The 14,489-nt window shown below is 44.7% G+C and overlaps 2 protein-coding genes across 5 annotated transcripts; both read left to right on the forward strand.

The window, feature by feature from the left end:
• The first annotated feature begins 716 nt into the window (after positions 1 to 716).
• On the forward strand, positions 717 to 3,321 carry atp6v1g1 (ATPase H+ transporting V1 subunit G1). Its single transcript, XM_031741777.2, has 3 exons — positions 717 to 922; positions 1,535 to 1,635; positions 2,604 to 3,321. Exons 1-3 carry the CDS (start codon positions 841 to 843, stop codon positions 2,775 to 2,777), a joined length of 357 nt encoding a protein of 118 aa, XP_031597637.1. The 5' UTR covers positions 717 to 840; the 3' UTR covers positions 2,778 to 3,321.
• A 2,341-nt stretch (positions 3,322 to 5,662) lies between these two features.
• Positions 5,663 to 14,245, forward strand: slc31a1 (solute carrier family 31 member 1). Of its 4 annotated transcripts, XM_031741759.2 has the most exons (7): positions 5,664 to 5,851; positions 7,557 to 7,691; positions 8,679 to 8,717; positions 11,428 to 11,552; positions 11,641 to 11,713; positions 11,905 to 12,073; positions 12,982 to 14,245. In XM_031741759.2, exons 4-7 carry the CDS (start codon positions 11,433 to 11,435, stop codon positions 13,181 to 13,183), a joined length of 564 nt encoding a protein of 187 aa, XP_031597619.1. In that variant the 5' UTR covers positions 5,664 to 5,851; positions 7,557 to 7,691; positions 8,679 to 8,717; positions 11,428 to 11,432; the 3' UTR covers positions 13,184 to 14,245. The 4 variants fall into 4 exon arrangements, with proteins under 4 accessions (XP_031597625.1, XP_031597619.1, XP_031597612.1 ...); XM_031741752.2 differs by lacking the exon at positions 7,557 to 7,691; XM_039615106.1 differs by lacking the exons at positions 5,664 to 5,851; positions 7,557 to 7,691 and adding an exon at positions 7,720 to 8,244.
• Positions 14,246 to 14,489: the final 244 nt, after the last annotated feature.

Below are 14,489 nucleotides of genomic sequence, written 5' to 3' on the forward strand. Positions count from 1 at the left end.
CAGAGTTTATAGAGGTCAGACAGCTGCTTCCACAGACCTCTACAGGAGCTGTCGCCTCTTGTGGCCTTCGGACAGAACTTCATGCTTAACTTCACCCAGGAGCTGCCTCCATGTTTGTCATCATCACCTCTGTTACCAGCACTAGGGACGGAGTTTTATCAGATGGTGCTGGTGTGTCGATTCATGGCCACTGTCCAGAGGTCTGACTTCCTGTGAAGGTCAGGTAACTTCCTGGTTAAATGTCAAAGATTAGGGTAGATAATGTTTACTAAGGCAGGTGCCTGGAGGCGATTACAGGTGAGGAGCAGTTTGGGGAGTGAAGGAAATCTAACTCCGTCATTTCAGAAACGCCTATAATAAGCTTTCTGACTGAAGGCTGGGAGAACTGACCCTGCTGTTGTCCACCTTCATGGAACAAGTCTAATGGAAGTACAGAAGACTTCTCTGTTTTATGATCTTTGAGCTCAAGGCTGTCGCTTGTAGGTGCTGTCAGCTGTTCTGTGTTTGTCGGTCATATGTTGGTCTCATTTTGTTCTCTTTTCTTTTTTGTGGTTTAAAAATCTGAACAATCAATAAAAATCTGACTGACATTAGTATTTAAAAATGTAAATATTGTTTATTAATGATGGAGCTGCTGTGGAGAGAAACTGTGAGAGACCCCTCCAGCCCAGCAGGGGGCGCTGATATACAGCATTCTGAGCACAGAAGAAGACGCCGACTCTCCTCACGTGACCGTCTGCAGCGTGACGTGACATCAGCTGACTGCAGCCACAGAGGAGGCAGAAGCAGCACAAATCCTCCGTCGACCTTGCTCCGTGTGTCCGCGCAGAGTGACCCAGCATGGCGAGCCAGTCTCAGGGCATCCAGCAGCTGCTGCAGGCCGAGAAGAGGGCGGCCGAGAAGGTGGCCGAGGCCCGCAAGCGTGAGTACCAGTCCGGCCCTCAGGGCGCCGAGCCCGCAGCGGGGCCGCTGTTACCTTTGACAGGGAGCAGAAACCGTGTAAGGGAGAACTCGGTTCGTAAATCGATAAATTTACAGAGTTTTACCGGCTGCTCGCGTTTTTCTGACGTCAGACACGGACCGGACTCGGTACAGCATCATCGGATCGGACCTCCGTCAGACTGCTAGCACCGGTTATAGCTTTGCCCGATCCGACTCGGATCGGGGTAGAAGCAGGTCTGTTTCCGCTGTGAGGAGAAAACTCGCGCCGATGTACCGGCTCCGTGACCGGGTCAGAACCGTAACAGGGTCGGTAACTGCAGGGTGTTCACTTCCGGTCAGACCATGATTCATGCGCGGATGTCTGTTTCTGTGCAGTTTTCTATCACATGATCAGTGTGGTTCCGGTCTCCTGATGGTGAAACACTGAGGTCATGTGACCTAGAGTCGCTTTAACAGCAGTGTTAATAACCCGAGCATCAATTAATCTGCAGGCATTAAACTTCCACCCTCCTCCACCCGTCAGCTCTAAACCTCCGGACTGATCTGAGTCCAGTCTTTAAATGTTTTCTCTCTCGTGTTGTGACGTGTGCAGGTAAGAATCGGCGACTGAAGCAGGCGAAGGAAGAAGCTCAGGCTGAGATCGAACAGTACCGCCTGCAGAGAGAGAAGGAGTTCAAGACCAAGGAGGCCGCCGTACGTACCCTAGTCCTTCTCCTCCTCTTCTTCCTCCTCCAACTCCTCTTCCTCTCTGTTTGCATGCTGAAGAATGATTTATTTTCCTTCTTTAATTTAGCGTGAATCACCGAAACAACTTTAATTTATTTTCTTCTTTGTTTTACTTTCAATTTTTGAAATATTTTTTAAAAATGTTTTTATATATTTTTTTTTTTTGTTTTCTGGGTTTTTATTGATTGAATTCTAAAATAAAATCTGAATGTTTAATATATGTGATTGAATATCATTCCGGTACTGCCAGCACAGTTAAGACATGGGCGGGGCTATTGTGAAGTCTCATTTTGAAGCCTTGAAATGAGCATTTCTGCCAAAAAGACAGATGTGATCCAGTGTTTATAGAGGTCAGACAGCTGCTTCCACAGACCTCTACAGGAGCTGTCACCCCTGGTGGGCTTCAGACAGAACTTCATGCTTAGGTTCACCCAGGAGCTGCCTCCATGTTTGTCATCATCACCTCTGTTACCAGTACTAGGGACGGAGCTTTATCAGATGGTGCTGGTGTGTCGATTCATGGCCACTGTCCAGAGGTTCTGACTTCCTGTGAAGTTCAGGTCACTTCCTGGTTAAATGGCAGAGATTAGGGTAGATAATGTTTAATAAGGCAGGGATCTGGAGGCGATTACAGGTGAGGAGCAGTTTGGGGAGTGAAGAAAATCTAACTCTGACATTTCGCAAACGCCTTTAAAAAGCTGTCTGACTGAAGGCTAGGAGAACTGATTCTGCTCTACTCTCTTTTTTTTCTTTTTAAATACATTTTTTGTATTGTTTGTTATTAAATCATTAGTAGTAGTCATTATTAAATCTTTATTTATATAAATGTAAACCTGGTTTTTATACTTAAGTGCTCTGTGTATAAAATAGTTCTTTCAAAATAAAAGTTATATATAATGTTTGTCTGTTTCTGCCCAAACTCCCCCTCCCTCCAGGCTCTTGGTTCCCATGGTAATAGCGCCGTGGAGGTGGATCGTGACACGGCGGAGAAGATGAATCGTATCCAGGCCAGTTACCGTAGTAACCGGGAGGCGGTGCTAACTGAGCTGCTGCGGTGCATCTGTGACATCCAGCCAGAGTTTCATGCCAACTACCGTGTGGCTGGCTGAGGGGGCGGGTATGTTATCTAAGTGGAGTTAAGATGAGGGAGGCGGGGCAAACAGAGGAGACCTGGACATTAGTTTTGTTAGCAGCATTAGCTTGGATAAAACATGTGATTTCAGAAACTCTATAAAAGTGTTAAAACCTCAGAGCTTTTATTTTGAAGGTTAAAGTTCATTTCTTCCTGTTTTCCCATGCTGGGTGAAGGTGAGGTCTAAATGTTGGTGTTACTGTGGTGATGTTTACGAAATATTTATATCAAATTAAATTTGTTTTTCTTTAAGTGTTTCCTGGATCTTGCAAAATAAAAGTCTTATCTTTCTACTTTGATCACCAGCCAATCAGCTGTAAATTTACCAGCAGTCGCTAACTGATGTGACAGCTGCTAGGCTCATAGCTCTGCTGTCTGATTGGCTGAAGAAAGTGGAAAGACTTTTATTATGAAACTACTGTCCAATTCCACATTGTTGTTTCCTGTTTGTGACCATGTAACTTGTTGTTGTTGTCTGTGACATGGTGATAATGAACATATTAAAAAGAATGTTGATTGGCTGTGTCTGTGTGCTGCTGCTCTGTGATTGGCTGAAGGTGTTTCAGGCGAGTTCATGGGGTAACAGGTGCTTACAGATAGGGGTGGGTTTATTCAATTTTATTTTAATCATAGTGATATCTATTCAATAAATCCTGAATTGATTTTTTTTAAAATATAAATGTATTTTGCCAGAAACGCCAGAATCTTAGATTAAAACTCACAAAACTATTTCAACGTCCGCCAAATGGTTAATTCTGCAAAAAAAGATGTAAATACAAAGCGTGGATCCTTTACCTGACGGCACGTACGCAGACACGTAAACACACATAAAAATAACACTTTGTGCGCAGCTCTTTCTCTCAGTGAGCTTCAAGAACAGTTTAGATCATGGTCAAGAAAGAAGAGGAAGAGGAGGCGCCATCATGGTAGGATAGACCGCTGCACGTATGTACCACTGGCAGACAGAAGAAGTGTCTGACATCCAGAAGTCCTACCAGTGGCTGGACAAAGCTGGACTGAAAGACAGCACAGAGGCACTAATCGTGGCAGCACAGGAACAAGCTCTGAGCACAAGATGCATAGAGGCTGGGGTCTATCACACGAGGCAAGACCCCAGGTGCTGGCTGTGTAAAGATGCCCCTGAGACAATCCAAGCTAAGATCCTGTGGGACTTCCAAATACAGACGGACAAAATGGTGGTGGCTAACCAACTGGACATAGTGGTGGTAGACAAGCAGAAGAAGACGGCTCTACTGATAGATGTAGCGATACCGAATGACAGCAACATCAAGAAGAAGGAACACAAGAACCTAGAGAAGTACCAAGGGCTCAGAGAAGAGCTTGAGAATTACCCAGTGGTAATCAGAGCGCTAGTTGCAGTGGCTCCCAAGCTAGGGGACTGGCTCCAGCAGATCACAGGAACAACATCGGAGATCTCTGTCCAGAAGAGTGCAGTCCTAGGAACAGCTAAGATACTGCGCAGGACCCTTAAGCTCCCAGGCCTCTGGTAGAGGACCCGAGCTTGAAAGAAAGACTGCCGCAGGGGCAAGAGGGGAATTTATAAATAAATATATATATACATATGTGTATATATATAAGAATGAATAAATAAATACATAATGTGTGTGTACTTAGATTTTGTTTTTTCTTTTTATTGATTTATTGGTCCAGAAGCTCCAGTGGCATAATTGGTTAGTACACCGTACTTCTATTTTTATTGGTGTTTAATGTTAATGTTTAACAATTTCATTGTTGTATTTATTTTGAGTAATTTAAACAACATGAAAAAGAAGAAAAAGTTACTGCATTCCCTCAGTTAATCATAAACTCGTTCATTTGAAATGGTTTAAACTTTAGTGTACAGGTTCAAACTCTGCCCATTTATAACACGTCTCTCACACACACGTGTACTGTAATCAAGTTCTTCCTGGGCTCCATAAGAAATCTTTGGACTGTGATAACACACCATAAAAAAGCACACACAGTAAATAACTGTGACACATGTGCGTGTGTGCATGTGAACATGTTCATGTTCTTTTGCTGCTTTCCTGAAGGAGTAGTGCATAATGGTAAGCCCCAGCAGCATTTGGTGTCTGCCTCCATCAGTCGTCATCACCCTCTTCCTCTCTCTGAAGCTTTTTTGTGGTGAATGAATTGATGACATTCTTACCTGCATATGACCTTTTAACCCTGACCGTAAACAAACATGATTCAACTGAAGCATCACCAGTGAACAGGTCCTTCAGCCTGATGGAAACCATCTGTGTGAGTGAGCTCCGGCCTGTGAGGTCATCCTGCACAGGGTTGAGTCCTCATCGGTCATCCTGAGACACTGTGAGGCTCCAGGTGTACTCCTTTGTCAGTGACAGGAGCTCATCTCAGTGAACAGGTGCACATACCTGCAGCAGGCTCAGTTTCCTGCTCCAGCTGTGGGAGCAGAACTTCACATCTGCGTGCTGACTGCCACAAATAGTCACAGCACCTGTTTGTCCTCTGATACGCTTCAATCGTTTTTATTGTTTTTGATGGTTTTATTTTTTATTTTTTTATTTTCTGTTGTTTTTGTTGTTTATGAAGTTTTTTTTTCATAATTTTATTGTTTCTGTTGTTGTTTATTATTTTAATTTTGATTATTTTTATTGTTGTTTTTATTGTTCTTGATGATTTTATTGTTCGACTGATGGAGTTAAAATCTGTGTAAATAAAGTGACGTGACTTGATGGCATCACTTTTTGCCCTGCTGTTTGTCACCTGACTCGTCATTACAAAAAGTCTACGACGTGGCTTCCGAGGCTCTGCCCCCTCATCAGGAGTTGCTCTCTGATTGGTGATTTGTTCTTTTCCCTTCCACCTCCTCTAAGCTTCGTACAAACGTCTTGACGTCACTGCAGGAAGTGGCGGCGTAGTGGCGCAGGGGCAGACGGTGAGAACTTGAGCTGAGCGACTTTTTTCCTCCTTCTTCTTTGGGTTTTTCCCCCCCTGAACCTCTGAGTTTGTTGCTTCGGAGCCTACGAAGGAAGAGAGCAGGAGGAACTTCCGGATCTTTTCCAGGTGAGCTGACCTGAGTTTGATTCGCAGGAACTCTGCCAGTGACCTCTGTTGCAACGCTCTAGCACATGACTGGCCGTTATACGAGACTCCGTGCAAAAAAACTTCAGTTTAAGAAAGGTGAGCTTTAACGGTAAACGCGCAGGTCCCGAGATCGGAACCAGTAACCGGGTCGGAAACGGGAGGTTTCCGTGATTACTTCGGCTCTGTGCAGCCCTCCCCTCAGAGTTCTGGTCCTTGTGAACCCCCCCGCTGTGTGACGTGAATACCGCTCAGATCCGCTGTCGTGGCCGCCCGCTGTGCTTCAGGAATTCCACAGATTTCAAAGGTAGTTTGGTGACGAACTGTGATTGGCGGGGGCACCACGCGGCGGCACAGCAGGTGGTGGTTACAGTCTGCCACGTGCACGCGCGTGTACATGGACACTGCGGCTGTAAGTGGCCAGGTGTCCTCAGGGATCCCACTCACCTGAGTGTCTGTGTGTGTTTTCGAATCCCGCACTCAGCTGAGACTGGATGTCACTTGGATGGGTGACGCTACGTCCAGATGAACAGAATCAACCTTTTGGGATTCTGTGTCTTCTGCACTCGAGAAAAACACTTTGATCATAATCCGACAGAGAAGAAGAAACAAACCTGACGTCTTCAAACCACGGCGTGACCTCAGATAACATCACTGTGAAAACACCGTGTTTTCACAGTGATGAGCACGCACGCACGCACACACATGCACGCACGCGCGCACACACAAACTCGTTTTCATATGTTAGTAAGTACATCTCATTGGCATAATGCTTTCCCTAACCATCTAAATGAATACTTAATCCTAACCCTCAGCCTAAACCTAACCATAACCCAATTGTAACCCTGACACTAAAACCACATTTTGAGCCTCACAGGCATTTTGTCCAATTTTCTGTTCTCACAAAGATGTCAAAACATGTACACACACACGGAAATGTTTTAACTGTAGAACCAGTTGCTCAGAGTTATGCTGGGAACATACACACACTCTTTCTTTGTCTCTGTCACACGCACAAGCATATGTGCACACACACACAGTAATGTTTTAACTGTAGAACCAGTTTCTCAGATTTATGCTGGGAACACACACACACACTCACACACGCAGTTTCAAGAGGTCAGGGATGTTCCGGAGCCTGTCAGACTCCATGCTGACAGCTTTGATTTTAAACCAGAGAAGCTTTTGTGTGAAGAGGTCCAACATCACATTTGATCTCAGTGAATGTGAGAAAAGGAGTGCATGTTCAACAGCATGTATCATTTTTAAATATAATAACACAATGCTGCTGATAAAGATAATGACATGAAATCTTCCAGGATAAATTAATAATGTGTAAAATACAGAGAAACTTCTGGTTCTGGTACCTTATTACCCAGATCCTCCTGTAATTACATAACTGAAGATTTTCCTTTACTGTTGTTTTCTTGTGGCTCTGACAGAAGGACTTTTCTGTCATTCAGTTGTTTTTCTGTTATGTATTTACTGTGGTGTTGCGTGAATGAGAGCGGGGGGAGCTCTTTACCAGCAGAAAAGCTGTACAGCTTCTGAAAATACAGTTAAAAGTCCAAAATCCCTGAACTCCACGCAGACATTGTTCAGATATACCAGTGCCATCCAGTGAGCCAGATTGGAGTCTTTGTCAGTCTGATTCTGTTCTGTTCTGTTTGACACCTGTGTTCTACAGGAATCAAAGCAGAAGACACACAGGGACAACCTCTGACCTCTGCCCTAAGTATTGCAGCAGCTCCTGCTCGCCTGTCGGTAGATTGCAGAGTTGATGGAGTCCTGATGTCTGATCACTGCTGACTGTGCACACACTGTGAGTCAGTAGATGTACCCGTCAGGGATGGGTCAGCGGTGTTGGTTAGATGATTGATTTCTTCTGATCAGGTGTTTTGGAGGTTGTTGTCGTTTTACCTGCCAGCTGACTCTAACCTCATCTGGCTGATTCTTGCTGTGTGACCTCTGACCTCCATAAAGTCATACCTTTCTGGCATGAAGCCGCCATGCTCGAGTTCTTTTTCTGTAGGACCTCCTGAACTATGTGAACTGAAATAAAAGTGTTATGTGACTGCTAGGGTCAAAGCTGAGCAGGGTGTGAATGATTGACTGGAGGTCTGCTGCAGCAGCGAGGAAATTCGTGGCCCACGGGCCAAATACATGCCGCCTCAGGCCGGCTTCACTGAGCTCAGTTCAGCTGGTGGATGAGTGCTAGAAGCGACGAGTCACTTTACTCATCTGGAGGAACAGGATGTGATGTCAGCAGCATCAGGACCAGCAGAGACCACCTAATCAGAGCAGAGCTTTCACAGTGTGGGTAACACTGATGTCCTGTCACCTTGCTCCAAACTTCTGTCAGAGCCTTAGAGGAGGTAAAGTCAGCTCAGAGCTTATCCTGCTGAAGCTGGAGTCACACTTGTTATTGATTATTGATTCACATTTGATTCAAGATGCTCCTCATCAGATTCATTAAGTTTGGTTGAATTCTTTAATGCATTTTAATACAATCAGAGATGTTCAATCCTGTAAGGCCCCGCCCTGAACCCTCAGATGCACCTCTCACCTGGATCCAGGTTCATCAAGGTTCCTGCTGTCTCTGTCTCTCTGTGTGTGTGTGTGTGTGTGTGTGTGTGTGTGTGTGTGTGTGTGTGTGTGTAAGAGAGAGAGAGTGAAGCAGTCAGAGTCCAGCGTGCTCAAAGCTGATTGGCTGTATGATGGTGGAGCCAGCCTATGACTGGCTGGAGGTTGTCGTGTAATCAGCTTTTATCTGCTGTTAAAGTCTCTGTGTCTCTCATCGCTGTTTCAGTTTCTTCAGAGCTCGATCACCCGTCACTTTGTCCTGCAGGTAAGAATTTTTAAATAAATTGAGATGAGCCAATCAGAGCACAGGATTCACACTGAAAACAGCAGGTGAAGATGAAGAATTGAGTTAGTTTTATTTTGAAATGTTTGAAAAGCGTAACATCCTGTGTGGTTGCACCTGCACTGATGGTCACACAGGGGAACGCAGAGCAGCCGACCTGCTGATGTTTGAAGTGAGACACCTGACCTTTCCTGTCGCCACGCTAAAGCATGAAGTCTTTGTCCCCTTGCGGCAGATGGCCACCCCTCGCTGAGCCTGGTGCTGCCCAAGGTTTCTTCCTGTTAAAAGGGAGTTTTTCTTTCCCGCTGTTGCCAAGTACTTGCTGATTGGTGGGTGTTATTGTAGGTCTCTACCTTACAGTATGAAGCACCTTGCTGTGATTTGGCGCTAAATAAATAAACTTAATACTGAATTGATGTCACAGGAAGTGCCCATTTTGTTCAGAGTGAAAACATTGTTGCTGTGCATTATTGATTATTGATCAGTTTGAGTCATGAAAAGTTCAGATTGACGCGGTGCTGCAGTCCTTTCAGTCAGAGTTAACAGAGAATGGCATGATTGGCTGACAGATGGTCTGCTGTCGGAAAAGCTGAGAAGCTCCGCCTCCTTTGCAAACATCTCAGATGAAAACGGCGTCTCCTCGTCCCATCCTGTTTCTTTTTTGTGTGAACTTGTGAACTTTTTTGTGTGAACTGCGCGGTGTCCTCCGTGCCCTCACCGTGCTTCTGTGGACGTTTATTCTGGACAGATATCACAGGTGATGACATCATCAGGAAGCAGGAGTCTTGCTCACTCCAAACACACATGTTTCATGTCTGATCTGACTTCCTCAGCTTTGGAGTTTGTCAGTGGGACTTTGCATCCGTGAACCAAGAAAATGTGCCCTACTTCCTGTTTGTGCAGAGAACGCCACGGGAATCATGCGAGGCGTCCAGACGAGTCCAAGCAGGAAGAACAACAACAGAAGAGGAAGTGAGGATTCAGGGTTCCCATAGAAACGTGACAGAGATTGTTTGATTTGTTCATACGTGCTCTACGTTCAGCTATTACATGTGCACAGGTGCACGCTTCTTCACTCATCAGATAAACTTTATTGACATCAAACTGCAGCTGATCAGTGATAAAGGTCACATAAGATAAACTTTATTGATCCCAGAGCTGAAATTCTTCCACTACAGCTGAAAATAAAAGATCATTTAAAAATAAATAAAATCTAGAACAAAAAAACCAAACAAACAGAGTGGAAAAAACTAAAATGAACCAAAACTAATGTCAGAGAGAGGGCGAGAGACAGAGGCTCTGAATGGAGAGAGAGGAGGCGGTCTGCCCAAACATGACTTGGGGTTTAATGGTTGCCGACGGCGATTACCAACCTTCCCCTTAATATTAACGATGCTGTAATCTAATTGGCTGATGGCAGACGCCAGCTCAGAGTGTTCCGACTGGCCGGTTTTGCTTTCCTTAGCCTCGGGGCCTCATGGCCAATCGGATTACAGTGAGGGCGCCTGCTCTGTGACATCAGGCTGTTGCTGCAGTTACAGCTTTTGGTGAACTGATGTGCTGTGGTGATGTCACCAGTGGTCAGTTGGTGTCTGTGCATGGACGAGCAAGGATCGCTGAGGAAGGAAGAACAGGTAGGAGAGCAGCTGCTTTAGCTTTATTTTAACCACACAGGTGAGCTCAGGTGTTGCCGTGCATGGATGCTAACCTGTCGCAGCAGAGGGTCACGATGACGCTCAGCTGGAGAGGAGGAGTTGGCGTTGAGAAAGATCATCAACTCGCTCTGAGGCTGGTGAGGGCGGCTTAAACCTGATGCCCCACTGGCGGCAGTTGCAGTGCTGACATGCCACGAAGCAGTCTCGGCACAGCGGGTCGTTTCCATAGATACACATAGCTCCTTTCTTGTGCAGAGGTTTGCAAAGGCGACGGTAAAACAGGCTGCAATGGATCTACAGAAGGCAGGGCGGCTTCAGTCCGATGCAGCGGCCTTGTCATGATTTAGTTTTTGATTGAGAGCCACACCTGAGAGGATTTCAAACACGACATACGCACCTTGACTGAATCACAGCAATAATACATAATTAATTTCATTTCGAAAAAGGACTTTCAAATATTCTCTCAAATATACTCCAATAAGGCAGCAGGGCAGGATTCTGGGGGTGGGGCTACAGGTGAATGACAGATGGCTGTAGGAGGAGCAGGCAGCACCCTCACTTTGTGCCTAAAAGCTAAAACGGGGACGGGTGATATCACATTGACATCCATCTTTTATATACAGTTTGTGGTAACCACAAGCATGTGACTCAGTCACATGACCAGTGTATATTCAGTTTTACAGTCACCACTTCTTCCCGATAATTTCATAATCAGAAGCCAATAAGATCAGTGATCAATATCCTGATCAGACACTATTCAGACCAGAAGAGCTGTTTCGATACAGTTGACCATAATATTTTATCATAGCATGCTGTATAAGTTACAGGTACCGTGCTGCATGGTTTCAATCAGACCTACGAAGCAAAGGCGACTGTTGTCGTGGTTTGGTCTGCTCACACAGAGTTCAGATGCTTTAATTTTGAAATGTTCACTAAATGTTCCTGCTTCCAAAGCATTGTGGGAGCTATAGTGCAAAGAGCGTAGTGGTGGCGGTCGTGATGATGATGATGGTGATGGTTCTTGTCTCGTCTCACAGCAACCATGACTCACATGCACCACATGAACCACATGAAGAACAGCACCATGGCCCCGCCCACCAGCACAGAGCACGACCACGGCTCTGGAGGAGGAGGGGAAGGGAACCATGGAGGTCACATGATGGTAAGAAGTGGGGCTTATCACTGCTGACAACAGGTCATAGATGATGTAGTGAAAGGTCTCTGTGTGATGTCATGCTGTCGTTAACTAGATGATGACATTTTACTTCGGCTACAATAACGTGGAGCTGCTGTTCACCGGTCTGCTCATCAACTCACCTGGAGGTGAGTGATGTCACTGGCACATTTGTGGCTAAGATCATTTATTTCCTCTGAGATGTAATGCCATTTGCAAATAACAATTTAAATTTAGACTTTTATAAATTTTGCTTGCAGTATGAATTTTGAATGTGTTGTTTATAACTGGATCTGTGAACTGTTGTTAACTCCACACCCTCTTCCTTTGACGTAATCAGAGATGGTGGCTGCATGTATTGGTGTCTTCCTATTGGCTGCCCTGTACGAGGGGTTGAAGATTGGCCGTGAGGTTCTTCTGCGTCGCAGTCAGGTCAACGTCCGTTACAACTCTATGCCACTCCCCGGGGCTGATGGGACAGTGCTGATGGAGACGCACAAGACTGTCGGGTACGTTGCTAACGGTAACCGTTAAACAGGAGAAGGAGGAATTGGAGGCGTCGGTCTCTCAGAATTCCTAGTCATTTACCTCATGGTAAACACTCATGTTCACTGATTGGCAGTCACCGTTTGGAGGGGGCACTGCCTCCTGTCATGAGTAACTCCCGCTTCGTGGAATTATTTCCCAAGTAAATGGATTCGGGTTCTGGTTTTGGTTCAGGTTCTTGTTCTGGTTCAGGTTCTTGTCCTGGGTCTGTCTTTCTGCTTTGATGAGGTTGTTCAGACTTCTATGCAGCTTCTAATTGCAGGTTCTCACACAGGAAGTCCTACACCCGCTAATGGTTTAGTTGAATCAAATGCTAACGTTAATCTAATCATATGCGGGTGGATGTTAAAGGGTTAACAGTGGTGGAGGACTTCCTGCCTGCATGTGGTGTCTTGCTCTGTGACACTGGGAAGCTGATGATGCTAACAGTAATAATTCTAGTTCTGATTCTGGACAGGCTAAAGCTAGTGGTGGGCTAATTCTTACAAATAAATACATGTTTTGTCCTTGTGAAACCGAACATTAAACACCGTAAGTCACCATAAGACTTTGGTCGCTGTCATTTGTGCATGATGTTAACTTTAAAACATGTTAACTTTATTACCGCCGATGCTAACTGCTAACACAAATCCATGGTAATGTACACAATTTTAGCTTAGGATACTTTTAGCAATCCAAAGGTGTTTCAGTCATCAGGTTCCATGATAACTCTAAGCTTATTGTTTAACATTAACAATAACAATTTAATAACAATTTATGTTAAGTGCTATAAGCAAAAGCAATACTAACGCTAACAGGGCTACAAGTATTGATGGGTAATATTATTTAGCATGCTGATGCTAATGCTAAGTCTTATCTCTTGACTTCTCAGGCAGCGCATGCTGAGCCCCGCCCACTTCCTACAGACCCTGCTGCACATCATCCAGGTGGTCGTCAGCTACTTCCTGATGCTCGTCTTCATGACCTACAACGGTTACCTCTGTATTGCTGTGGCAGCTGGTGCTGGCATGGGCTACTTCCTGTTTAGCTGGAGAAAGGCGGTGGTTGTTGACATCACAGAACACTGCCATTAGCATTCATGCTATTTAGCACTATGAATGAATGCTCGCTAACACTCAGTATTAGCACGCTGGCCTCTGTGCTAATAGAACTAAACACCAAGTTAGCTAATTAGCACGACACACTAAATTACAGCATTACCTGGTAAAAATGGTAACGTCACATCATACTGTAGCTGGCAACAAACGACAAGCTAGTTGTCTTCCGATTGGCCAATTCACCTTTTTTTTTTTTCACTTTTTGTTAGCTTAGCATCGTTAGCAGCTCATTAGCTGGGTCACCAATCAGAAGGCAGGATGTAATCAGTTCTTTGATTACTAGGAATTGATTGATTAGGAGCTGTTTTGATTGGTTGTCTGTACAGAGCAAATCAAAAGCTTTTGTTTTTTGGTAAAATTTTACTTTCTGTTTACGTTTTGAGATATTTAGAAAATTATTACTGTTATTGTTGTTGTTATTATTATTATTATTATTATTATTATTGTTGTTGTTATCTGAATCAGCCAATCAGAGCCCGATGTTTATCTAATGAAATTTTAGCTTTTGTTTATGTCAGAAGCCGTCACCTGACTGTTTTAAATTGAATCATCATGATCTATTTGGCCAGTTGAGCCACCGCCGGCCTTAACGCCGCTGCCACCTGCTGCCTTACTGCTGACCGAAGGTGGGGGCGGAGCCTCGGCTCGTTTCACTTCACTTGAAATTGACATCTTAGCACTTGCCACATGTGCTGATGATGACATAGGAACGTCTCTACTGTTGTGATTACTTTATTTTTGATGGTTCACACTAAGGAGGGTGGAGTTTATATTCTGGACCAATGAGATCACAGGAACAGGTCAGTTGCTGGATTTAAAGTCCAACTCCAGCAAAAAGTATGTGGACATAATTTTGGTCACAGGCTTTTTAGTGTGTGCAATTACTTCTGGTGCACTGCCTGAGGGTGTGTGGGACAGCTGGTGTGATCTCGTCTTGTGTTTTATGATGTGAACCTTGTGAAGGAAACTGTTTTATGTGGTCATGTTTTAAATGCTGGAATCAGTATACAACTGAATAAATTTTAAGTAGAAACTCGTCTTTCTTGTCTTTGTGTAGCAGCATGTTGCCCTGCAGGAGGTTCACACAAGAGTTTCTTTTTTTTTTTTTTTCCCCTCTTTTGTGGCTGTCACATAATCTGGTGCTGTGTGTGTGTGTGTGTGTGTCTGTATTAGGTTGGGTGATATGTAAAAAAAAAATTTTCCGACCGACAATCGTCAGACCAATCACCGACGATAGGTGATATATTCTCGCTTGCGCAAACTTTTTGATGGGAGGAGCAGT

This window comes from Oreochromis aureus, linkage group 7 (assembly GCF_013358895.1).
Source record: "Oreochromis aureus strain Israel breed Guangdong linkage group 7, ZZ_aureus, whole genome shotgun sequence".
In the NCBI taxonomy this organism is placed as follows: Eukaryota; Metazoa; Chordata; class Actinopteri; order Cichliformes; family Cichlidae; genus Oreochromis; species Oreochromis aureus.

Excerpts from the sequence above, each read along its gene's own strand:
- atp6v1g1 (XM_031741777.2), top strand. The coding sequence starts at position 841 with ATGGCGAGCCAGTCTCAGGGCATCCAGCAGCTGCTGCAGGCCGAGAAG. Across the intron at positions 923-1,534 it reads GGTGGCCGAGGCCCGCAAGC|GTAAGAATCGGCGACTGAAG; the intron begins GTGAGTACCAGT and ends TGACGTGTGCAG. Across the intron at positions 1,636-2,603 it reads TCAAGACCAAGGAGGCCGCC|GCTCTTGGTTCCCATGGTAA; the intron begins GTACGTACCCTA and ends CCCTCCCTCCAG.
- slc31a1 (XM_039615106.1), top strand. The coding sequence starts at position 8,199 with ATGTCCTGTCACCTTGCTCCAAACTTCTGTCAGAGCCTTAGAGGAG. Across the intron at positions 8,718-11,427 it reads CCCGTCACTTTGTCCTGCAG|CAACCATGACTCACATGCAC; the intron begins GTAAGAATTTTT and ends CTCGTCTCACAG. Across the intron at positions 11,714-11,904 it reads GCTCATCAACTCACCTGGAG|AGATGGTGGCTGCATGTATT; the intron begins GTGAGTGATGTC and ends TGACGTAATCAG.